Source organism: Solea solea, chromosome 2 (genome assembly GCF_958295425.1).
Source record: "Solea solea chromosome 2, fSolSol10.1, whole genome shotgun sequence".
Classification (NCBI taxonomy): Eukaryota; Metazoa; Chordata; class Actinopteri; order Pleuronectiformes; family Soleidae; genus Solea; species Solea solea.
The window spans coordinates 29,667,366-29,691,767 of NC_081135.1; the positions used below are offsets into that span (position 1 = coordinate 29,667,366).

The following is a 24,402-nucleotide window of genomic DNA, read 5'->3' on the forward strand; positions in this document are numbered from 1 at the left end:
TTATATGGACATTCTGAGGTTGTGTGTTCATGGGTCACATATTCAAGTTTTTGTTTGTCTGCTTATGTGTTAAGTCAAAGTATTTATATATTGAGTCATTTTATATCATGAAATGAAATTTAAACTGTGACGTATTTCCAAATGACACAAATTCAATTTGATTTTAAACAATTTGTGTACTTTTTGCTCAGGTGTGTTTATATAGTTAGTGAAAATATGTATATTTTTTAATCAGATGGAAAAAGCGCTATAAGACACTCTGTTGCACATTCTTATAGCCTCTGTATACTATATGTTTAAACATAGTAATGGAAAAAAGCAGCCAAAATGATGAGGGTTAAAACCTGTAACTGTTTTTGTCATGACTCATTGGCTAATATGTTTCCTGTTGTAATTATTATGTAAGTTCATTCATTCATTCATTCATTACCACTGCACACTGGATAGGTCACATCCTACCAGATAAACCAAACAAAGATCATAGATGCTCTCTGAATTAATAAAAAAAACCATTAATTCTCTGTAGCTGGGTGAAGAAGGCTTTCGGGTGTAAAGACTGAAGGATAACACTAATCCAGTTGAGGAAACCAGCTACCGAAGGTAGACGAGAAGCAGCAGGTAGATTGAAGTTGACTTAAACAGATAGAATATATCACCCTAGAACCAAGTGATGGACTGATTCACTAGCAGACAAACGCTTTCATTCCTAGTCAAATTGCAGGCATGTCACATATGTGTTATCCTGTAAAGATAATTAGTTTTTGGCATTTCTACAAAAACCTGCAAAGTCTCTCAGCAAGCATGGTACCTTTAAAAAATCGGTTAACAAATGCAGTGAGAAATCAGTATGAGGTACCACACACACTTTATCTGTTATCCAGGCTTAAAGCTGAGATTGAATACGGATTAAATACACAATTTATCCCTTTGGAGTCCAGCATTGTGATTTATTTTTACTTCATTCACCCTTCCTCTCATCCTATTTGTTGGCTTTCACATATTTGCCAGCTGTGGGATGAGAAGTGCAGCACAGAAAAAAAGAAAAACTGAGCTCACTGAAGCCAGGATGCCATGGCAAGGCAAAGGACTTAAAAGCCTTGGGAAATAAGGTCCCAGTCACTGTGGTTTTCATGTGCCAGCAAGGTCAGTGTCGGAGTGTGGGATGTGAATAGACTCAGCGTTGTCTTTGGAAAGGCTCAGAACAGACTTGGCTGGCAGGTTGATGTGCTATCACTGAATGTCATAAAAGAACAAACTCCCAAGCTGCAATTCTTGGACTGCACCCTTGCATTTAGTATCACTGTCAAAACGAGTCACAGGTCAGTGACAGAAAGTCTCTATCAGCCTTGCACATTTATGTAAAATTCACAGGGAACAACCAAGACTGTGCTGATATATTACCCAAGTGACATTGCCATACCTCTTTTATAACCCGAGTCTTTTTTGAGAAATATAATAATCCTTTTTCATATTCATGGAAATCTAAAATGAATAGTATGATAAATATGACGAAAGAGATGATTATAAATCACGGCAAAGTCCCACAGCTCTACCTGTGTGTGCAAATGGTATATAAAATAAAAGGTCGCTGCCCTCGCGTCATGCATCTTTATGAAGCCTCCCTGCATAGATGCTCATTCATTGATTAATTTATGTTCGCTGTCTGTAGCTGTGGCACACATGTGTGATGTGATCTTGAGAATGTCACTCCATTTATTCAGATTACTCTGCTGCAGTATCAGGTGGTTATATCAGTGCCTGTGTCGTCTCTTCTTCTTCCCCCTCTACCTTTAGACCCTGTATCCCAGACTGAATTCTGTGCCAACCCCACACGCCAACATCAGTGGGCAGGTACTTGACTGAGACGGCGCGGGGGAGTTAATACCAGTCAGTGCTGCCGGAGGTGTGACACAACCCCAGCCCCCTCTACACTTTGATTCACACAGGATTAAGCAACTGCATGATGCTTCAGGCAGAAGACCTGGCACAGCTGATTTACCATCCCTGTCAGACTTAAAGTCTTTGGAGGCCCTCCTCTGCCCTGCTCTTGTCTTCTGTGGCGTAAAAGAAAAGGTGAAAAAGGGTCTGCCACTGCACCTAACAGATCACGCAAAGGGATGACTGGCAGTCATCTTTCTCAGGTAAAGTGAAATAATATATAAATGCATGCTCGTGCTTTTGGTTACACCTGTTATTGATGTCATTTGGTTCAAGTGCTGTAAGTCCGCGGCATTATTAATTGCTCATCTGCAAACTGATTTCCTACATCAATCAAACCCACTGCAATCCCATTCACACACCATTACACTTGTGAGTCGCTACACTGTGCCACAGGGACTTTTTTTTGGGGCAAAAGCGCTATATCAGCTGCAGAACAGTACACAGTACACTAGAGACAACAAACAAACAGAAGCAAATTGCACCTGCCCTAAAACGGAGTATCGCATCTGCCCTAAAAACCTATAAAATGTAAAAGAAAAATATTAAAATGCAAGGCAAGACCAGATACAAACAACACAAACCAGTAACCACAGGGAAAAATGTGCAAGCGTAAACTCTTTGATACGATATATAATAATACACTTGATTGCAGCTCAGTGCTTCACAATGAAAGGAAAATAACAATCCAAAAGCAAATACAACAACAAAACACAACCCGGGGTGGATGAAGAGGAAAAGTCAAAATGTAAAAAGACCCTGTTTTAACTTTGAAATTAAACAAAAGGTGCAAATAAAACATAACACAGGGTGGACTAAAAAGGAGCTATAGTTGAAGGCTTGAGTAAAAAGACAAGTTTTAGGTCTTCTTTTATTAGCTTATTATTTAATTTATTTAAGGTGCTTGCAAAGAAATGTGGGCTGTGAAATGTGTATATATATATATATATATGTATATATGTATGTGTGTGTGTATATATATATATATATATGTATGTGTGTATATATATATGTGTGTATATGTATGTATATGTGTATATATATATATGTATATATATATATATATATATATATATATATATATTTATATATATATATATATATATATATGTATGTGTGTATATATGTGTGCATATATGTGTATATATATATACATACACAGAATATTTTTTTACATATATATGAATGTACAAGTGTAAAATAATTCAGGCATCAAATGAAGATGGTCAGGAATATGTTTCAGTCTGTATAGTGACAGCTGAAAACAGCTGCTGTGAGTGTCCGACCAAAGGTTGCATTGTGTTTCACTTTCTGTCTGAGCCGTCCAGGTCATCCTTGCCAGTAAAAACATCAGTCATCACCAGCTTGCTTTTATATTGCCAAAGCCAGTCAAAAACAGTGGCATGTACCACATTGTGGCGAACATACTTGGATCCGTGTTAACCAGACTGTGTCGGACGCAGCACACAAAGAAGAGCACAGGAATGCTGGCAGAAACCTAACATGATAACATGACGAGCGACTTAACTGTTTTGCCACATAATTGTGTGGGAATCCAGTGAAGAGTGTTGCATCGCTGCTAAACGGGCCAGGATCAAAGGCCTTTGTTTCCTCTCCAGACAGAACTGGGTGTTTGGCTTTTTTTAAAGAGAGCATGTTGGCTCACTCTGTGATTTTTTTTTATAGTCTTGGCACACAAAATTAGCTTTTGATTTTCATTTGGAAAGATCTCATCAAACATTAATTATTGTGACCACCTGTGAAAAGGAGAACTGTTAAGTGTTGCTCATCTGTTCCCTTATGATAGCTGCAGGGTCTTTAGTCTCTGAATGTAGAGAGGGAGCCGTAGATGAGGACCGTAGGAGACAGAGAGAGGCAGATTGTGTTACATCAGATCATGGAGCATCTAATAGGATGCACAGCAGCATCTGAGCCGCGCCGCTGTTCGCCAGGTTTTCTGTGGCCACTGAGAGCCTGGCATGATTCCTTTGACCCAGATATTTAACAGCTTAAGAGCTTTTTTTTTTCCCTTTTTCAAGATTGTCAGGATAGCCTGTATTCTGCCTCCACAGTGAGCCACAGCCTGAACTGTCTGAACGGCGTCGTCACTAAAACGGATTTTAAAACTGAACCTTGAAGAAAAGCAGCCGTTCATGACTTTTTGCAAACATGTCTCTAACACAAAGAACACATGCCCCCCCCCTCCGGGTCATGCTTATAGCTTCATTACTAGTTTGTGTTTGAAACTGTCTTTTAATCAGTTGTGACATGTTCTGTGACCCCGTGGAGAATGCTGCCTGTGCCACGAATAGTCAAATTAGACTGGCTAGAGGGAGGATGTAATCTGGGAGCAGTCAGGTATGGCTTTCAGATTGGTGCAGCCGGAGAGCTTGGCTAGTAATCAGCAGCCAGAGGTGTCTAATTGGCTTATGGCTGCATATGTGCCAGACTACTCTGCTCATTCATCCAAACAGAATACATTCTCTGGCCAACAAAAATGTGAGACACAGCTAAAAAAAAAAAAATGCACAGACATTCTAGAGGGGTTTAAAATAGACAAAGGAACATCGATGCTGCTGTTTACATTTGAAGAAGACTGTAACACCTTTTGATTATGTAGTAACACATCAAACCCAAAGAAAAACTGAGCAGTCCATCAAAAACTGGGCATCTGGCAGCGCACTCCTGGGCACCAAGCCATTTCCACCCCTGCAAATTTTTCTCATTAGACTAAATCTGCCCCAACCAAAATGCAGCCAAAGCAGCAAAGTCAAAATCTAATTTCCCCGGAATGAAATCAGGCAATGCTAATTCAGCAGCCACCATGTGTAAATAATCTTGCATCTGAAATGCCTGTTCAGAAGGTAATCTACCATCTGATAGGATGCTTATTTATCAACACAAAACGTGGTAAAGACCCTCTGTGCCGCAGTGAATTTGAAATGTTTGTGGTAAAACTACTTCTCTATGCGACTACAAAACAAAACCTTGTGTGAGTGTCTTGCATTTTGCGTCCTCCATTTTGTATTCACTCATCCCACTTATTCAGCTGTTTTTCTCTTGTGTTTATTGTTTCATGTCTCGGTTGTGATGCCAAATGAAGTTTTATCGCAATTGAGTAACATGATTGCGGAATGACACACTGCAGGGATTTCTCTGTGGGATAATAAGCTGGGTAATACATCTCACTGTACCCAAAGTGCTACAGCACAGCAGAATTAGTTTTAGTTTTTTGGAATCAGTGCAGACCTAAACGCTAAACACCAGCATCACGTGTTCGATTCTATTTTCATTAACTCTGCTGTTGGAGCAACACAATTAGAGGCTTGGAGAATCCAGGACTAATCCCTTCCACTCCTAGAACATGAATCACTGCAGGAGGAGATATGAATAAAAGAGGTGCCGCAATAAAAAGGTGCTAATACCCCATATTACTCCAGTCTCCTCCAATACGTGTTTTCACCTCTTCCTTGGAAGCCTGTGAGGCTCAGGTCTCTGTGATAAATTTTTTTCTTTTTGGTTTATCTGAGAACAAGCAGGCATGATATCACACTTGTATGCTGGATTACAAAAAAAAGAAAGGGAAAAAAAAAGAATGACACACTATGACACTATTCATGTGTGATGCACTTTGGAGGGTGACACTGAATGTCATGATTCTGGGCAGGAGGTTACCGTGGGACAGGATAGTTTGCTCCTTCAGCCCAAATGTCTGACCATTTCTGTGAGTGAGTGAGTGACTGATGAATACAATCTTCTCCCCACAGGAGTAAGAGAGGAAGCAATGGGCTGGACTATGATTCTAAAAGATGACTTTGGGGTCATTGCCTGGGCACGACGAGCTGGGAACTACCTCCGCTTCCTCCTCCTCGTGTCACTCTTTTCTTCTCCAGTCCAGTCAGACATTGTGTTTCCTAAGGATCCTCATTTTTCATGGAAAGCAGGTAAAACTGTTTGAATTTTTTCTTGCTTCCATTAAATTGAAACGTCATCCTCCAGGTTGACAGTTGCATTTAATGGTTTGATTTTCCTCCCGGCTGCAAAATCATCGTAGTAGTCATTGAATATTGTGTGAATATTACACTTTGTTGATCTTTATTGGTCAAGATTGCGATACATAATGCATGACTATCCGCAGACACACACACACACACACACACTTCAGACAAAATTTTGTCTGAAGGCATTGTTGATGTCAAGAAAACAAACAATCCTGGCAATCACTAATTTAAACTATGCAGTCATTCCTCTCAACCTGAGAGGTGCAACTTCCCATGTTAGTCATGACATTATGAAGGGTAAGAGTGGAAAAGGGGCCCACACGGTGGGTGTAGTGGTTAGCACTCTTGCCTTTGCAGCAACAAGACCCAGGTCCACGACCCTGTCGGAACAAGGGCTTTTCTGGATGGAGTTGGCGTGTTCTCATCGTGTGCGCATGGGTATTTCTCCGAGTTCTCTGGTTTCCTCCCACAGTTCAAAAACATGGAGATTTGGGGATTAGGCAAATTAGACACTCTAAATTGACCTTGAGTGTGAGAGTCAATGGCTTTTTGTCTCTATGTGGCCCTTTGATGGACTGGCGACCTATCATGGGTGTACCCCGCCTTTTGCCCTGTGTCAGCTGAGATTGGCACCAGTGCTCCCGTGATCCTCATGTGGAGGATAAAGCGGTAGAAGTAAGTGAGTGAGTGAGTGAAGGGAGCAGTAGGTGCAGCTCAATATTAGTATTTTATAAGCTAAGGTTGCACGTCTGTCCCTCCTCTGTGGCTCGTCCTGATGCTTCTCCCATTTTTCCCCGGTACAAGGTTTTTTTAGAGAGTGTTAACACTCTAAATATTAGAGTTGTAACATGTTCAAACACTGGGTCATCAGGACGGGGTTTATTTAACATAAGTAACACACTATCCAGTCTTTGAACATGTTACATCTCTAATATTTAGAGAGTGTTAACCTGCCATTCTCATATGCATATATTTATATAGATGTGAAAGCATCACTGCATAAATTGCCTTTGCTCATCTTTGTTGGTTTCCAATTTACACATACACTGTTAATATATGATCTACTACTTTATTACCCCTGTGTACAGCACACAAATATACCATATATTTGATAATCAGCGTCAGCGCTGAAGGCGAGCAGCTCGGGGAGGGGTGGAGATAGAGGCAAGAATTATTTGCGTAGTTGTAGATTACGGACTCGGGGGGGGGGGGGGGGGGGGGAAATACATAATCTTGAGGAACAGAGATGAGTTTTTGGTTTAATAAATGCCAGGAGAAGAACATGCGGATATGCATGTGTGCGCACATACATTTATTTTAATATACAGACTGAATTCAGGGAATCATTACAGCTTCATATAGACAAATACCGTGAGTAGCCTAATCTTCTTCTTACCGACACATTGTTGGGGGGGCATAACACTGCTATTGGGCATCTTTAAGCCATGGAGCTAGTATGATGGCTGTTAGCACAATAATCTTCTCCCCTCTGACAGACTGTCCATTCTCAGCCCTGTGGTGACAAGCAGAGTTTTTACTATAATGAGTGTGTGCTGTGGTGATGTGAAACAGTAATGAGACACTGTTGCACTGTAAATAATCATGTTATGGTATGCTCTACTGCGGATCTACAGTGCGACTCCCAGTGACAACTCTCTGAACTGGATGTAAAGAGCAACGTGTGCTCGACACACATTGTGTGTCCCTGTGTGAAGAATACATTGTTTTGTTCCAAATTCCCTCCATATAGGTCCATGTAGTCGTTCTATACAAACACCCTATTTGAGAGTGAATTACCTTTGGAAGGTTTTGTTTTGAAATATAATGTGGCACTAGAAAGGTAATTTGGGGTAAGCTCACAATCCATCCTTCACTCGCACCACTCATTCAATTGAAAATTAATTTCCAAGGCAGCATGGCAAGGAAAACGTGGCCTCCCCACACAAAAGCCCCACTTGCTATGCGATTAGCACTTTCATTTCTCACTCTGCGGTTGGGTAACGACACTGCCCAAGTGATAAAGAGATTGATTAATTTCACTTGAAAGGACGTATGTTCAAAGGGGATGGAGCTGGGACACCAGGTGTGAGGATTTGACATCCTGTCATGGCTAAGAAAGCTTATGCGTTGTTGCTTAGTGGAAATTACCGTGGAAATACCAAAGGACGTCTCAAACTGAACACTCCTTTCCTGCCAATATGTCCTTGTAGTGTCTGTTAAACTCGAGACAAAAGTGTCGCAGTTACAATCAAGAACAATCAGCTGTTGACGTTTGTGGTAAATGAGCTAATTCTCCTGAAGGCAACACATCTGTCTCTGTCTCACATCCACCGCCACTTTGCGCTCCATGTCACAAGTTTGACTATTACGTTCATGTCGGCAAATATTGATTTAACTTTCCAAAGTTAAATCACTGAGGACATGATAAGTTTGAATACTTATTTCAGCTGACAAGCTCCCTTTCAATTTTAGACTTGTCAATGTTGGGAGGATGTGCTCTAAATTATGCACAGCCAACCTATTGTGTGTCTATCTAGGCCAGCAGCACTGTGGAGTAAATCTTTTGTGTGAGCAAGTTCCCAGAGCTGTGGCTAAGCTGGGAGGCTCTGGCCCAAACGGAGAGCTGGAGTCATTTAAGCCTGACCTTCATCAATGTCTTGGAGAGCAGAATGCAGCACTGTAATGCTGTGCTTAATGGGACTATCATTTCACTCCTTTTAAAGTGACTATTCAAAGACAATCTCTATTTAAATGGCTGTACTTGCCCTTTTTTTTTTTTAACAGCGAGTTCGACATTTACCATTAACACAGATCACACTGGAGAGTATCAGAATAGGAGATGAGTTGCTATGAGTTATGAATGGCTGTGATTGGCTGCGTTTGTTTGCTTTCACTGCATTTATAGTTGTGCACTCAGGACTGACACTTTTTAAAAAAACAAAACCCGAAAAAAACTATTAAGCCAGCCTAATAATACCAAACACATTCATCTGCACACTAGACTCAACAATAGACATTATGCAGTCTGGAAGCACTTTCATTTTCTGATCTGTGTACAAATAATGCATCTAAAAGGTCTGCATAATAACTCTAATAACCTGGTTCCAAGCAGCAGAGTTATGACAGTACACGCGGCTCTAATTCAAATAATTCAAACTCCTATACTCCACTCTCTCATGCATGCTCATATCATCAGCATTACATTACAAACAAGAGAGCAAATGGGACCAGTCAGAAGTGAACTCTGCTGACACATGCGTCCAAGGGTTAATTTAGTCATTTCAGTCCACGTTTCACACCTAAAGGGCTGTAGATAACTATAGTAAATGTGTTAGAAATACTGTAGCTCAGCGCTGGTCCGTAATTCAATAACAATATACGTACATATTTTCCTCAATAGCAATATAACAAAGGTTCAATTTGTACTGATGTGATCGTCGCGCATTTCTCACGATTTGAGACACAAGACATAATTGCAGAGTGCTTCTCTGTTAACAAGCAGTTTAACTGCTCTCTTCAACTTCTACATAGGAGCAAAACACAATCTCTAATTATCTTCCATTTGTAATTATCATCATCGGCTGATTTGCAAATATTTTTTTGTGAACGTTTTTGGCTAAATTGTTCAGCCCTACTTTAGCTTTTTCTTTTTTTTTGATAAACTTGGAATTCTAAATTCAGGATAATTATATATACTGAAGTTGGGTGTTTATGTTGGCATCTGCATTTAAACATGACAGAGGAAATTAGAGCCTCTCATCCAGGTTTTCATGTGTCATATCCAGTGGCAGTCTCTGGTGTGAAACAGGGGACGCTCATTTCAGGTTATTTATACATAAATTCCTACACACATTCTGCAAACTAACAACTAGAACAAGGAAATGTGATAATTATGTAAAACTGAAGTGCTATAAAACTGTTTAACGCACAACAACCAGCTATCTATCTACAGACTTCACTCGCAAAATCTACACAGGACTGAGGAAGAAAAGGCTCTGCTGTTGTGTATCTTTCTCCATTGACTCGGAGAGAAGCTGAGCTTCCATGGAAGTAACGTTTGTCCAAACACTGTCGAGCTCACCTCAGTGGAAAAAAAAACAAAACTATTCTGTCGTCCCATAGAGAATATTTGAAGCTGAGCTTTGTGTGGTTTTACGGGATTACGAAAATCTCGCAAGACGATCCGTAAACAGCTGATTCTGAACAAACTAGTGACGCGTTCTAGCGCACGTTTAGTAGTGAAATGGAAATACAACACAGTACATATTTGATGACATTACATATTTGATGACACTTGATGACATGTTGCAATAGAATTACTATTGCAACAACACATCATCAGTAGGGTAAAACTAACCTGTCTCACGACGGTCTAAACCCAGCTCACGTTCCCTATTAGTGGGTTAGCTGAGCTTCCCTTGCTGTCTTTTCCTCCTCAGATTTCTAAAACTGGATGTTGCAGCCTTGTTCAACAAAAATAAACTTTATTCTTTTCTCAGATGGACTTGTAATGGGAACTGTAGTGTTACAACTATCATTACCAGAACATTTTTGTATTTGTTTAGGTTTTTGTGTTTCGCTCCAGTTTTTCTCAATTTTGTGGCTATAAAAATATTCCCTTACTGTATATGTTGCCTGACTAATTAAGCCATTGACTTACCAAATTATGTGGGAATTTTCAGCTGTGTGAATCAGCTGAGAGACAATGATTTTCACAAGATTGAGAAATCAATAAAGGGTTTCCTTAATGAGAGGGATCACAGCTCCTATACTGGATTATTCAAAGGGCTTACAGGACTGAAGCCCCACAGATCTGGTCTTACCCGAGGCCCTGTGACTTAAAATACACTTTTTTTTTGGTGCAGTGATAAAGTTAAGCAACATTTACATTGCATTTCAGCATCTGAGTGTATATATATATACAGTGTATTTGCAATGTCATCACTCTGTTGCACCATCAAAGCTGAAATCAGAAATCACTGCTGCAGTGAACTTAATTTTGTTTCTGAGAGCTCAAAGGAGGGTGTGCTAGGATTTTAACATTTCATTTCAGAACAGCACTGAGGAATTTTCTGGGAACCTTTATTCAACTGAATTAGGCAAGAACATTTGAAGCCAATTGGACAGAATCTAGTTTTCCTCCTGTTCCTATCATTTTTTGTTCTGCTGCAAAGATAAACACAACAACCTGGTTGTTTTTTTGTTTTTTTTTAAAGGGGGGTCAGGACAGGGGTCTGAAAGCCGTGATGGACGAACACATAAAGGAGACATATTGCGAATATGCTCAATAGCTGTTATGCTCACAGCCAGCCAATGTGTGTTTGTTGAAAAGTGAGACTTTGAACCAAGTAATGAAAAATAACATAGATAATAAATCATAACAGCAGCATGTAAAAACACTTCAGCGGGATGATCGACTATCTGTATTACTGTATCTGACAAATGACAGGGGATGTGTTTACATGCACTCGTCTAATGTGATTAATTACATTACAAGTTGAATTTAGACTGAGGATGGCACATCGAAAATGAGCACCGCTTTTCGCTATTGGTGAGCATCAGTGTGTGAATTTTACAAAGAGGTTCATCTCAGAGTGCCCGCATATTTAGACACACTTTGTTCTGATTCGGAGTCGACAAGATCTTGATATAGTTATCAGTGATGTTTGCTTTCATGTCCCTGCACGGCTGTGTTTTTTTTTGCATCCTGGGCTTTGTCATGGAAGTGTGGTAGAAAGACCATGTGTAGAACAATAGCCCACCATTTCCCTTGCTGTTTTGGTGTTAGATTCACACTAAGCTGGCTTTTTTTGTTATGCTTCAATGAGATAATTTTCTGAACTTGGGTCTTAAAATGTTAGGCTCACATTGTAATGTGAAGGGATTTAATATAATGTTTCAGACAGTAATGGAGGGAGAATTGTACTTAAACAACCCAGATTAAACATATCTGGTGATTAGTAATTGTTAATAAGCAACATAAGTGGTCAAGTAATACAATCCGGGATACTAGTTTCAAGCACATTAGCTGCTAAGAAACAGTGAACTGGGGGTTGGACAGAATTGGTGCTGCACCACATACAGTATATTTAACCCTAAGGGCCAGGTCTAATATTAGTCACACTCGTACCGCTAAGCACAAAAAATGTGCAAGCTATAAAAATATTATACATTACCATATTCTACTTTCATTGAGCTGAATTTTCACCTACTTATGACCTAATTGTTGATGTCAAATACTAATTTTAACCCCTCGAATGCCAGGTTTTTGTATAATATTATATAATATAACCGTGTTCACAGTGTATTTTATCCTTACTGTCGGAGCTGAGCCGGAAATAACAAGATGAAATAAAAATACATACTCTTGCCATAATGAACACAGCCAAAATACGGAAAAATGAAAAGTGAATAAAATGCACACGGCTGTGCCACCTGAGTGTAAAGAGCATTTTGATGATGATAATATAGCCCCAACAACACAGATCCCTAAGAATCGGTCATGTAACATTATCACACAAGCCAGTGTCTCAACCATTATTTCTGTTAATGGAAGTCACAAGTCACAACATTAACAGTTCAACCAATGTGCAACGTATTTAACCTTTCATGCCACCTACACAGTCCACTGGATTCAAATGACCTTTGAATTACAATATTCACGCTACAAAGGGCATGAGCAACACCTCATTTTATACAACATGCACAGTTATACAATGTTATTGTACAGCAGTCACGCAGGTCTTGCATTCAGTAGATTATCAAGATTTAAATAAAGAAGTGCACAAATATACAGTGCTTGCCAATAGCACAGAGTACATTTTTGATGGTAATAAGAAATCTTTTTGCTGTCTTGCACCACCTGCGGCCCCGAGTATAACATAAACACCGCTAATGAATAGACAACGTCATCAGGCCCTGACCATCTGCTCCAGTCCCTGAGATGGGACGTCCCATCTGGCTGTAAAAGGTACTTACCTAAGAAACGCTCCCTGAGTGCACTTGATCAAATTTTCCTGCTGCCTCGAAAATAGGAGTTGACTGGATTTAGTGCAAAGTACTTTTAGAAGTAACTCTGAAACATTGTAGTCCTGATTATTATTTTTATTTACCAACGTTAATTTAATTTTACCCTGTGTGATAAGATTTGACGTTTTTGTTGTTTGCTGACACAGATCCCGCTCTTCTATCCAGCTGTTCCAGCTGAGTTCATCCAACTTAATCCAGGAAATATCCAAGTAGCCATTTTATATTCAGTAGCCTGCTCCTATACGCTATTTTTAGTGATACACTGCACTGGTCTATGAGCATCTAAGTCCAGTTTGCCGACAACTAACTACTGAGGATGACTGTGACAAGGTTTGTCATTTTTAGATTTATGTTTGTGTATTTGCTTGTTGCTTGTTCCAATTATGCACCTAATTGTTTATCAAATCATTTCTAATAAGAAAAACATGTCTTTTTCCCTGAATGACCACCGTTTTGTACACTGCATGGACACATCAGCATGTAATCTGAGTTTGCAGAATGATAATTGGACTAATTGTTGCATTATGTGGCACGTGGGACGAGGGTTTATAGGTTTTTAAGAATAATCTGCTAATTTCGTTCAGTAATAAAGCTCTGACAACGCCACTCTGGAGATGCTAGAGAAAATGTAGAGTGACTCATTAAAAACACCATAGAAAAGCTGAAATGGGGGAAGGAGTCTGTCGGGACTATGGCTAAGGAGGGAGGAGATCTCAAAGGAGTCACACGTGTACACACATTAACACACACATGCAAGGATGAAGATTAAGGGGTCCTCAGGAGAACACGGCACACAAGGTGGAGACGCCACCACCCAAACGGACCAGCCTCAACCACCTTAGGCTCTCGGCTCCTGGGGGAAACAAGGAAAAACAGAATTAGGGGAAGTAAAGGAAAACAAAACATTAATTGATATCAAATAACCACTTCATCTAAAGTAATTCCTGAACCAAATAAACCTTACAAATGAAGTAAACTTAATCAGCAGGAGAGAAATTTATGTCATGTGAAAATCCTGCAATTACAGTACAAATGTCCACCATAATTGTTGTTGCAACTTCAATATAAAGGGAAAACAAATTAATTAGTGAAAAGGCACGTAATTACACTCAAATAAGCACAATAATTACCAAGAACCAGGCAACCATCCTGGAGGTGACTAAAAAGGCACATGCTTTCTAAATGAATGCATATGTAATTATGGCAAAACCATCACCAAATCCTATGTTCTCCACTAAAATAGAATATAAAACACAAACAGCAGGGATGGGGGGAACCTGTCCTGCTAGTGGACAAAGTCTTAACCCTTGTTAATACACTATTTTAACAAGCAGTAAATTGTAACTAACTGCCAGATATTGAAAGTTATTCTGGGAAAAAATGGGCATGGTCATTTTCTGGGCCTTTTACGGTTAAAATAAGCAAAAAAAAAACCAGTCCAGGTGGACATTTTGAGGTCGTTAAAGGGTGCAATCTTTCAAATTCAGTCAGTCAGTGTACAGGTAAAACAATCAGCAAAACAGTACATGCCCGCAGGCAACATAATCATTCATCAACAAAGATCGTACGCCTGTAGGCAAAGGAGATTATGCCTATTGTAGTCAGTCGGCCAAACAGTACGCCTGTAGGCAAAGCAGCAGCGTGTGGCGAACACGGCCCTGCATGGAGCAGCCAGTGTGCCAAACCAGGCCTATGAAGGCCAACACACATGAACCTAGGAAACAGACGCTATTAACAGTCTAAATACCAATTAATCAGTGCATTTCAATTCACAGATGTGAGGGTGTGTTGTGCACACGCAGCCACTGTCAGTGGTGACCTATAATTAGACACCTATTCATAAATTGCACATCATGTCATTACGGTACAAAGGCAATAACAACTCGCGTTAAGGAGGTCTACCGGATTACAAATAGCTGTCATAATCGGCTGAAGAGCTCAGACACAACCTAGTTAGAATTTACAGACAGCATATCTACTGTGACTGGCTGACAAGCAAGGAGCCATTACAGGGACACACTAGACAGTCATTCATGGCATCTTCATTCGGCAACAATTAGTCTGTGGCATGTGGAGTAAACACAACACGTCAGTGCTCGAAACCTAGAGTAAATTCTGTGTTTACAAGCTGTCAGTCAAAATTCATGCCGCTTCTCTTGCATCAGCCGACACTGTGATGGAAAGATGCGGAAAATGTTGGCAACAGTTCGTCAGATCTTCATAATCCATTTATTTCTGTGAACATATTTACAGTGATGGATGCCACCAGGTGATTTGCCCCATATGGGCTTCAGTGTTGTCAGCAGTTTGACAATAGCTGTGTCATCCATGCCAGTGTGGGATTTCTCCTTTGAAAGGTGAAAACGCATTGATTCCCACATGGCAGAAAACTGCAGCTGACGGCCAACAGCAAAGACTTAGAGGCTTCAAAAAGTAAAACATGTGAGCAAAGATGAATTGAACTTTAATTAAGATTGATATTGGTTGTAAGTTTCATTATTGGACAGAAATGTATGTTTTACACAAAGCAGATCCCTCTCACAGAGTCCACTGTCACCCGGGTTTATTCCATTGGGTTTGAGTTTTTGTTTCATCTCACCATAGGCCATTTGCTGTGACTTGTACGCAATTTAACTGCAAAGCTTTCAAGGTGCATCCATTGTTCGGCTCATATACCAACTATGTTACCCCCTGAATCTGCTTGATTATGATCACAGTGAATACAACTGAACAAAAAGAAAAAACACTGTTCTGTGCCCAGTATTGAGGGAAAGAATACAACAAACGTGAACTTTGCATTCAATTAAATTTGCATTCGTATTTGAATGCATCATATGGGTAGTGGTATAGTGCATATTACAGCTATCAAAGCCACTTTGACCAAATTTGATGTGTCTCTTCAAAAGCTCTTTACGTTGCATATGCCGTCGAGATCTCATTTTGAACTTGTGCATCTCCTCCTAACTTGGCATCAAGCTGATTGAGGTTGTCATTAAAGCTGCCAGTTAGTCTCACGAGAGCCACGAGACAGCAGATTTTTCGCAGTCAGATCCTTAATCCCATGATAATATTCTAAGAGAAGGCTTTCAGAGTGCCATTCCTAACAGAAGTCCCTTTCAAGCAGCATGGAGCCTTCACAAAACCCTTACACAAAGCATCCTATTTTGGGACAAATCTCCCACAGTTGAATTTTTTTTCATTGGGGGACTCAAGGGAGGCGCTGTAAAAGCTTCACAGCTATGACCAGTTCGCAGCAGAGGATGGGTGTAATTACAAAGCATTCCTCCAATATTCTGCCTTGAGTACCATTGTGTAAGTGATGGGAGTCAAAGATAGAAGGTCACCTCATTAATGAATCTGTTCTGCAGCTTCGATTAATACCAGTATTGAAATACAGACAAAGGCATCTGAGATTTGTCTGATTAAGCCCCGTGTGTGCAGACGTGATTCCTTTTATACAACATTTTCAAATTAATTCACAAAAAATTGAATCTAAATTCTTCACAGCAAATACTGAAACACAGTCAAGTTCAGGTATCGTGAGTGTGTGCAGTTATAGTCAAATTGTCTAGATCTTCGATGAAGAGCATTCATTTTCACAGTTACGTGTAGTAGAAATGCACTGAACTACTCATTTATGTAAGTATTTCAGTATACAGCGTAATCATAATCAAGAGAAGGTTACAATACTAGATGTCAATGAAATAAACCCAGTGATAGGAAACTGGATGAGAATCAGACAGGAGCTTGTCCTTTTCTGTGAAGCATTGCTGTACAATTGCAGTATTAAGTTTAAAGTTTGAAGTAAAGGACCTTGTACTTTGTGTCTTGTGCGTGAAGGTCAGGTAATCGGTATGGACAAGGGAACTGACTATACAGCACAATATAAAAAAGAAAATACAAATCATTTCTCCCTTTTTTTCTGGGTTCTTATTATGCTGCCTAAATATCCCAAGGATGAAGAAGCATTGCTGTAATTCCCTTTAACAAACCACAATTTACCTTTTGGAATTAAAGTGGTTTTAATGAGATGAACCTGTCTTCACTCCAGAAACAAACTGGCTCAGTATGAATTCAGGGACAAGCTACAGAATAAATAGGGGTTTAAACCAAAACGTAAACCTTTTTTTTTTAATTTATTTATTTTTGTTGTTGTTTTCGTATTCTTTATGGTGCAGCTTCCTTGAAAAGCTGCTCTCCATGCTGAAGTGTTGGGTTTTTGTCAGCACAAGTGCTCATATCCACAGATGGAGGGGAAGGTAAATAGGTTGCCAAGTGATAGGATTTCCCATTTCTTCCCACAAGCTCTGCTCTGCTTTTCTCACTATATCCTCCTTTGTTGATAATTAATGACATATTTGGTACCTGTAGTGGATGTGTTCACTTAAAAGGTCTCCACAGAATTGTGGAGGATGCAAACTCCTCACTGATGCACATGAGGAAAAAGGAAAATGCTAATGGTCTCTGTGTTTGAATCCCAGCCTCTACAGAGACCTGTTAAAATTGCCTTCTGTGTTTACAGTGTATTTGACCCAGTGGGGAACACATTGGAGAGATGTTGAGGTGAAACCAAATGGATTTCATTCTTACCTAAGAAACAGTTTCACGCATTTTATGATTGCAGGGCAGTGTCTATCCCGACTGCTTCTTTTATTTTGCAATTTGATGAACTGCGGTGCAGAAACAGGCTTTTCAAACACGATATACAAGAGTCGAGAGAAGGCTCGCAGTGGAATTATCTGCCAGTATTACACTCGTGACTTGTAGTTGTGAAAGACATGGTTGATGGCCGAGGTTCCAAGAAGTGGGTGTATGGAGCTATATGTGCCAATTCTGTCGCCTCAAATACATAATTTGCAACAACAAATTCCTTTTGGATGGAATATTTCAAATCGAGGTGAAATGTTAATCAATGTCTCTGGTGAGTTGCAAAGTGTTGATTTTTACAAATGTCCCCTGTCAAAGTGTTTGAGTGGTTTTCATTATATGCTCTTTCAATTCAACATGTCTTTATAGAGCAATTAGAGCAAAATCAAACACCACGTTTCTCTTCTCATCTCATCTTCTACCACTTTATCCTCCACATGAGCGTTGCGAGGGTGGAGCTGGTGCCAATCCCAGCTGACATAGGGCGAAAGGCGGGGTACACCTCAGGGCCACTTAGAGACCATGCACCTAATGTCACTTTAGAGTGTCCAATTTGCCTTATCCCCAAATATTCATGTTTTTGAATTGTGGGAGGAAATCGCTTAAAGGCGTAACTAAACCCCTTAAACAACTTGTTTTTTTCCCAGGTGCAAACCAGTGTATATGGGTATCTGGTAATGTTGTTTGTTTCCCAAGTATTGAATTGACTTGTATTGAAATTCCACAAGTTGTTATAAAATGAGTGTTCCCACTGGTCAAACACCATGTACTGCATTGGCTTTCTTACTCCATGCTTGCTTTACTGGTGCAAGTTTTCATCACCTTCTTGTCCAACCAGTGGGAGGCTCATTGTCCCAGACTCCTCCCCCCTTTTATAAATGCTGGAGCTGTCGCTTCATTGCCTATCTCTCTCCACTGCCTATCATTTCTGTGACCTGTACCGTAACTCCTAGACCGTTTGTGATATCTAGAAAATTCCAAAACTATGGACTGCCGATCTGTCCAGGGTGTGACCGACCCGCTTTTCGCCCTATGTCAGCTGAGATTGGCACAGCATCCCTGTGAGACCCTCGTGTGGAGGATAAAGTGGTTGAAGATGGATGGATGGATGGATGGATGGATACCGGAAAGCAGAGAAATAGAGCTTTGCGCCCATATACTTGTCTTTACGGTAGCCCTCAGTATCCGTGGCACGACCGTCCGAACGCAGACAAGATTCACTTGCGCGTCACACGTTTGTGACGTCAGCTTATTCCTAAACGGTTGAATAGCAGCCAGATATCCAAAGTGAAAGTTATCTTGGAAAACGGAGCAGAAAGGGGCAGAAGCACTCACTCATTGAACATCTTTTGACAATACTACAGCCATAAAATCAATATAAATCCAGGCAGCCTCATTATCCTTATGTTCATAAGAGGGTTAACCAGTAACTCAGTGTAAGATTCCACTGCCAGACCACATTTCTCTACATATTCCTATGTTACGATGTATCTGAGCAGGGCTGTATAGTAGCATGGTAAATCCATGACTGCCTGTATGTGTTAAATATTCTAAATATAACATACTGTGAGACATTTATTTACTGTATTTGTTTTTTCATTTCTCGGGAAGCTGCTTAGTGAATCAGCCAATAGGAACGCCTTCTCTCTAAACTGTAATTGATTAGTGTCTCTAATCATGGGCCTGATTTCCCTAAGGCTAGAAACAAAGCCCAGCGGAGGCACAGAAGTCAAGTTCTCTCTCAGATAACATTACAATATTCTTAAAGGCTATCACAAGACATTATTGCAATCCAAATATATCTTGCCAACTCAACCTTTACCAAAGGGCTTTCTCTTGGCAAATCACAACTACACACAGGAATCATGATGTGAACTCCTGTCTCCATTTTGAAAATCCTGTTATTTGAACATCTATTATTCACCACGAGCACCTCGGTATGACTTACGAATGGTACAAAGGGCAACATTTTCAACATTTGGAAAATACAGTGCTTGTAAGAACATTCTTGGCAAGTTGCCCTTAACTTGGCAAGAGAAAGAGAGAGAGAGGGTCAAAGTATGATTCAAAATAAACAGGCTTTTCTCAGTTCCCACTGGAAATCAAAATAAGAGCGAAATCCAGTGTGTCCACGTCGGTAAACAATTTGTTCCACAGTTGTAATGGAGCAAACGTGAGATTAAGGCAGATACCAAACAGGTTGTAAACCCACAGTGCTGAATAATTCAGTCTCCTTTGTGTGCTTTCCATGGTTGTGCAGGACTTTTAATAACTCTGACTCCAACCTATGACGGAATGGTACGACTATTAATCCTATTATATTGATAAGTGTCTCCTGAGCCAGATGAAGCTTCTTAGGAGAATTATTTTCAGATGATGTTTAACTGTTGTGTGGTCCAATCGCTTCCTAACAACCAATCGAGACTGACCCTAAAGTTTTTGCTTCTGGCTAATAATAGGATTCATTAGCATTAGGTTTAGTTTTAATGAACACCATACACTTAAAATGTCATTTTTATATCGGAAAGATTAACAGATTACAACAGTCGGTGTTTTGAGGAAGGAAAACTGCAGTCTACTCCTCTGTTTTTTTGCCCCAGTTAGCATCTGTGTTTCTTTAAACATTCCATGATTCATAAGACAAATCATTATCGTCATTAAATGCAATGACAAACAAGCGCGTGAGAAACATGAGAGTAAATAAGGTTGGCTTGTTTCAGTAGCTTGCAGTATACTCGGGCTTTTGATATGTCATGCAGCATTGTTTCATCATGTGTTTACGCAGTGTCTATCTTTGCAGCATGCTGCTTGCTTAACTAATTTGTCCGTTTTCATCTGCTCTGCCGTGCCATAGCAGCTAAATAATGTTTTCTTTTAGAGAAGAGAGGAAGAGCGGAATTGATCTATTGGAGTTAATGGGCAAAGAAAAGCAATTTAATTAATTCTGCTAATACATAGTTTCTGGGTTTTGTTTAAGCAAGACTGACAACATTTTTGAGTGAATGCTTATTTGTAGTCAGCACTCCACGGTTTGCAATGTTGTGCTTTTCTTGAAAGGGAGCCATTTATTTATTTTTTTTATTTTTTTTAAACGGCACAAAATGAATGAACGTATAAATAAACAAACAAGGCATCCACTATACCGCAATCTAAATGTATAATTATCAGGCAAAATAAACTGGCACTTACATTGTAATTGCTTTCTTTTACAAGCTGTTTATGAGATTAATACTGGTACATATAGGCTATTTCACTGAGGCTGCTGGAACCTCTTATTAGCTTTGGCTAAACATTAGAATTTTTTATTATAGGAAAACAAGAGTCCGTTTTCCACCAACATATCCAGGAACTTTTATTACTCGGAACTTATTTACCTGGGGGAGAAGAATTCCTGGTAATCTGTGTGGTTTGTGTTTCCACCTCACCTCAAAGCCCTTGTTCAGTGTTGTTAATGACGTACTGTCAAAACATTTAACATCTCCCAAATCCCATTTCATTTTAATTTACGATTACGATTACACAACGTGTTGTGGAGCAATGGAGCTTCAACGGGATGGTGTGTGGAAATCAAGCTTCAGAATAGTTCAAAAGAGTCCAGCAGTTGAGTGTGTGTGAAACCTGCTCTGGTTGCAGACAGAACATGATGCAATTCCCCCCCCGCCCCCACGTCCTTATAATTAATTCATGTGCTTCGGAGGGTGCGTCATAATTTGCATCCCGATTATTCGCACTTTCATCCAGTCTGGTGTGCAAAGACCTTTAGAATGATACATGCTTTGACGTCAGGGTCTCTATAAGGCTCCACTTGCACCAGAAAGACTTGCTAGATTTGTCGCTAGACCCTTTTTTGAAAAAGTCGCCAGAAGGAAAAACTCGCTAATTTGGCAACACCGAAAAAAGCTGCAAAAACGTGTTCCACCAATGTAGAATCACTCCTGTAGTGTTGCTCAGCATAGGCATTGGTAACAGCATTATAGTCATTTTAGAGTCTCTTTATTTTGAGTTTATGGGAAAGTATGACTTAGTTCTAAAATACTCCAGAAGTTGCAATTATGTTGAATTTATACCACTTTGCAGATCTTTAGAAGACGTTCAATGTCTTCAGGGGGGTAAGTACAAATGGTTTTATAGCAATTCATCTCAGCAAAGTGACTTTACCTCAGGAATACTTCTCTACAACCTTCAAAACCCTGGATGCATTTATTATTATATTATTGAATTTCATAAAGCGGAAGTTTTAACGCTCTAAGTTTTAAACTTCTTGCGTGAATCTCAAGGGGGCGGATGTGTTGGGGTTACAGTTCAGGGATATAGACGAGCAGCTCACGAAGTTGCATTTCAATAAGGTTTAAGTAGGAGAGCGAACACTGGTGTAATGATAAACCCGCAGTGATGGGAAAAGGCTGCTGGTGGGTTTTGCTGTGGGATTGCTTGGGGCCTTTTCCTTGATCAAGGTTCATGCATTCAGACTGGCTGATTCGGCAGCATGAGGCTTTAGTGAGTGACTGGTGACAAAGTCAGAAAAATCTAAAGATGCAACACATCACCAACGACTGGACGCCCCATTTTAGGTAGAAACTCAAAATGTACTATATGTACAGTGTAACTCGGCATTTATTTGCTATAGTCTTGTGCGTTTTTATCACTTGCAGGAAGACTTCTGTTGCACCTACACTTAAACTGAACATTCTTGAAAAGTCTTGATCTCCTTGACCAGCAAAAGCTGTTGAAAACTAAGTATAACTTTTTATCTCCACCACCTATTTATCGTGATGAGAGAGTAGGAAGAAATATGTGGACACAGTATTTGCTTTTTATTGACTCTCAATTAGTAATTAAAAACAACATGTTTCTTTATAGCTTTAAATGAGCTCACATCCAGTACAGCACTTGTTTTAACTCAACCCAATTACTATGTTTAAAATGGCATTTTACATACAATGAGACCTGGATAAAAATAGAAACACAGTGCAACAATGCATCATGTTCCACATCAAAGCCCGGCTATAATTACGTTTCTATTTGGCAGACGCTCCGAGTAGTCGGTAGACGGTTCTGCTCAGTAGTCACAATTAAAACAACGCTATCAAAAACATAACTATTGGCTGCCAGATCATTGCAGTAATCAGTTGACCAATGATGCTCAGGAAAGAAATGGCATGCTGAAGTCATTACCTCACTCCACTCACCTAGAAAAAAAACCAAAACAACGCTCCGGCTTCTCAGGGTACTTGTTTGGAGCTGTTCTCTCCCTTCCCTGCAACACACATTTACAAATATCAATCCACTTCATACTCTCTCTGGAGACATGTTTCGTTTATCATTATATGCAAAAGAAGGCAGCCGCTCAACATCCTCCTGAAACAGTTTTTAGGCTCATCCATCCCTCTCGAAGAAAAACGACCCAAATATATTTGGGTATCACACAAAAGCGGGATACGAGGAAATATGGTTCGAGTTCAAGTTTTGCAGGATGTCAAATAAACTAATGGCACAAAATGAATAGAAGCTAAATGCGCCATTAATCATTTTCCCGGGCCCACACGCCCGGCACTTAATCATGAGGAAAGAAGAGGTGAACTTTTAATTAGGATCTGTGGAGTGGTCTTTGGTCTTTTATTACCTCCACTGTAGAGGTATTATAATGGCCTCTGTTTGTCGTCCTGTGTGAAACATGGCGGCAACAGGACGATGCCTTTTCAGTGTGATGACCGTATAACTATCTGATGCCATAAAGCAGCCAAACGGATGTGTTTTCTGATGTCTGTTGATACGGTGTACAGTATGCACACAGCTTCCACTGTCTACTCTTTCTAAAGATGTGATGCTATCCACTGAGTTGTGTGAGGTTGTAAAACTCTTCTCGGGCTTTGGCTGAGATGTATAGTCTTTGCTGTGTTTGCAGGAACTGGTGAATAATTATACTTGTACTGTAGTTTTCAAGTATTTCTTGTGGGAAATGGAGAAGCTGCGTACTGTATAATGGAAAAAATCTGAAGGAAAAAAAAAACAAAAAAAAACAGAAAACGACATGTCATGTTCTTTTCAGAGTAACCCGCTGGGAGAGAGCTGCTGCAGGAGGGGATATTTAACTTAAGATTTTTCATGATCCAACTTCCTGTGAATCCTTGTCAAGGGGTATCTATAATTCTTAAATTTTAATGTCCATATAATGCAAATGTTTGTTTACAAGTAATGATTAAAGGATATTGGTTTTTTTATATATCTTAAACTTTATCCACAATACTTTTATTCCCTCCAGAACAAATGGTTTCATATTTTCCCTCGTGGTGCAGCTGTGGTGCACGACAGTGCTGTGTTTTCCGTTGTGTTTTTAACACACTGCACGCAGAAAGCAGCTTAAGAGCAGAACTGTTGAGCATGTGCTGTGTCAGTGGGGCAGATGATAAGTGAATGGTTGCTGTTTGTGTGGTACTATGACCTGAGCCAGATGTGCAATCAGGGGGGGTGAGATTGGAGGAGTCAAACTGTGCTGTAGTTGAGTCTTAGGATGTTTCATACAATTAACACCATGTAGGAAAATGGGACGCAGAAATACACCGTGTAACAATGTCATTGTTACACAACACTGTGGATACAAATCTACACGTAGAGAGCAATTAACACCTCACTAGCTGTGCTGAGAAACAAAGGTTTTTATCTATTATAAATGCAGGTAGCATCAAGCAGCAAAAAGTAATGTGGTGAATATTCCATTTTTTCTGAGACTTGTGTTTGCCTTTTTTTTCCCCGCAGTTTTTGCCACTGTGGTGTGGGCTGCAACATC

The 24,402-nt window shown here is 39.9% G+C and overlaps 1 protein-coding gene across 2 annotated transcripts in view; it reads left to right on the forward strand.

Annotated features, from left to right (window-relative positions):
- The window catches only part of thsd7ba (thrombospondin, type I, domain containing 7Ba), a 164,762-nt gene that overhangs the window by 43,806 nt on the left and 96,554 nt on the right, over positions 1 to 24,402 (forward strand). For both annotated transcript variants that reach the window (XM_058622672.1, XM_058622671.1), the window contains exons 2-3: positions 1,795 to 2,141; positions 5,706 to 5,882. In XM_058622672.1, the coding sequence (XP_058478655.1) occupies positions 5,723 to 5,882 (160 nt within the window). In that variant the 5' untranslated portion in view covers positions 1,795 to 2,141; positions 5,706 to 5,722. The remainder of the gene's footprint in view (positions 1 to 1,794; positions 2,142 to 5,705; positions 5,883 to 24,402) is intronic.